Source organism: Phaethon lepturus, unplaced genomic scaffold (genome assembly GCF_000687285.1).
Source record: "Phaethon lepturus isolate BGI_N335 unplaced genomic scaffold, ASM68728v1 scaffold26854, whole genome shotgun sequence".
NCBI classification, from domain to species: Eukaryota; Metazoa; Chordata; class Aves; order Phaethontiformes; family Phaethontidae; genus Phaethon; species Phaethon lepturus.
Window position 1 is genome coordinate 1 of NW_010534435.1, and position 2,276 is coordinate 2,276.

Genomic DNA, 2,276 nt, shown 5'->3' on the forward strand with positions numbered 1-2,276 from the left:
GGAACGGGTACCGTGCACGGCCCTGGAGCAGCCACTACTGCAGAAGAGTGCAGGCATCCCTGCCACGTCCCCTTAACCCCGTGGTTATGGTGTCAGCGTGCCCAGCAAGGCAGGCGTTGGGGTTGCTGGGTTATGGAGGTGACCTGTAGGAAGGGCAAAGAAGGGGTAACCCCACCTGGGGCTCATTCCAGGAACCCTACCCCAAGGGGGTGATCCCGCTGTCCGTCATCGAGATGGCTCGCTCCACCAAGGACAACAAGTTCCAGGTCTTCACCAGCCATCGGATCTTCGTCTTCCGTGCTGAGAATGAGGGTAAGCAGAAACCTGGTCCCCAAGGAACCATCCCTGCCTCCCTCCTCCAGCCAGAGCATCATGAGGGCACATTTCACCCCATACCCAAAACATCCAGCTGCCACAAGCAGGGGCACCACTCCCCTGCTGTGCGTGCCGGGTGCTCTGCTCTGTGCCAGAGCAGCTGGGAAGGGCTCACACCCGTTCCCTCATGCCTGGCCCCCAGCCCAGAGGAACGAATGGTGTTCCACGCTGCAGAAGAAGGTGACAGACCAGCGCCTGGTGGGCTCCCGGCCCCGGCCTGCCAACACCGCTCACTGCCAGAAGTCAGGCACCCTGGAGCTGAAGGGCCAGAAGTCCAAGGTGTTTGCAGCCCTGAGCCTGCCGGAGATGTGGCTGTACAAGAGCGAGCAGGTTTGTGGCCGGAGCAGACACTTCACTGGCACAGAGGGCTGCGCTGGTGTTGGAGAGGATGAGAGCGATGGAGGGATGGAGGGAGCTCAGACAGGGCGGGTGCCAAAGGGAGAGTGGAGAGGAAAAGGACAGGCAGGAGAAGGAGAACGGCAGAGGAAGAAGCTGGAGATCCTGCACAGGGCAGCAGTAGTGGGAGTCTGGTCTTGGAGATGCAGGGGGTACCAGGAGTGAACCCCCCTCCCAATCTCCTCACTGTCACCAAGTCATCTTCACCTCTACCGGACACTTAGGTCTTAGTCACACCGAGGCATCCCAATCCATCACAGGATGGGTGGATCAATCCCCACAACATCACCAGCCAACATACCTGCTGCAAGGTGGGCTTGCCCCACGGGAGGCAGCAGGTCTCTGCCGGCCCCTCACAGTCTGCCTGCGGCTCACAGAAATCCCCACCCCCCGAGTTTTCTCAGCACCCTTTGGGTTTTTTTTCCAGTCACCTCATTTCCAGTTTGCCTGGTGTGCACTAAGCAGCATCAAGTCTCTGGGGGTTTTGGTCAGGTTGATACTCGCTTTATGAACGTGCCGGACTCAGTGTGGAACTTAAATATCCAAAACAGAGGGATTTGAATGGCTGGGTTTCGGGGGCTGTGGGCAGAACTTGCCTTTCGTTTTAAGGCATAACATAACTGGCTGAATGGTTTATGTCAGCCCACGGGGGACGGCTGAGAGGTGTGGCAGGGTACCAGGTCTGACTGGTCCCAGCAGAGCAGTGATGGGAGGGGGGGTACCAGGTGCAGCTCCCGGGCTCCAGCCCCAGCAGCACAGGCATGTCCTCAGCGATGTGTCCACTGCGGTCATGGTGCCGCAGAGCCAACCCCAGTGTCACTCTGAATTGCAGTTCTTTAAAATGGGCATTGGCATCTGCTTGATCGAGATGCGCGGCTCCACCATCCGCGAAGCCAAGAACCGCAGCTTCGAGCTCATCACCCCTTTCAAAATATTCAGGTACCCCGGGGGGTCGAGGTGGGACGAGGTGGAGGGAGCAGCCGGGCGCTGGACCCAGGTGCTGGGAGCTCCAGGCCCCTGAGCTGCGGCTGCGCTGGTGCTCGTAGCTTCGTGGCGGAGTCGGAGCGGGAGAAGCGGGAGTGGATGGAGGCCCTGCAGGAGGCCATAGCCGAGACGCTCTATGACTACGAGGTGGCAGAGAAGATCTGGTCCAACAAAGCCAACAAATACTGTGCAGACTGCTGGGCTCAGAGTCCTGACTGGGCGTCCATCAACTTGTGTGTGATCATCTGCAAGCAGTGCGCAGGCCAGTACATCTCCCCGGGGGGCAAATGGGGCTCCCGGAGAGTGTGGGCTGGGTCTGCCTGGGCAGGCAGGGTGCTGGCTGGGGCGCGGGTGCCACCCGGGTACCGGTTCCTCAGCAGGATCAAGGGGTGCTCACTCGTCCGCTCTCCACAGGGCAGCACCGCAGCCTGGGCTCCAACATCTCCAAGGTGCAAAGTCTGAAGCTCGACACCAGCGTCTGGTCCAACGAAATTGTACAGGTAGTAGCACTCGGGGCAGGG

The 2,276-nt window shown here is 60.0% G+C and overlaps 1 protein-coding gene across 1 annotated transcript in view; it reads left to right on the plus strand.

The window, feature by feature from the left end:
- Positions 1-149: 149 nt before the first annotated feature.
- Positions 150-2,276, plus strand: part of ARAP3 (ArfGAP with RhoGAP domain, ankyrin repeat and PH domain 3) — a gene marked incomplete at both ends in the record, with an annotated part of 9,072 nt that continues 6,945 nt past the window's right edge. The window contains 5 exons of the mRNA XM_010285533.1: positions 150-312; positions 518-705; positions 1,604-1,710; positions 1,818-2,017; positions 2,170-2,255. Coding sequence (XP_010283835.1) covers positions 150-312; positions 518-705; positions 1,604-1,710; positions 1,818-2,017; positions 2,170-2,255 — 744 coding nt within the window. The remainder of the gene's footprint in view (positions 313-517; positions 706-1,603; positions 1,711-1,817; positions 2,018-2,169; positions 2,256-2,276) is intronic.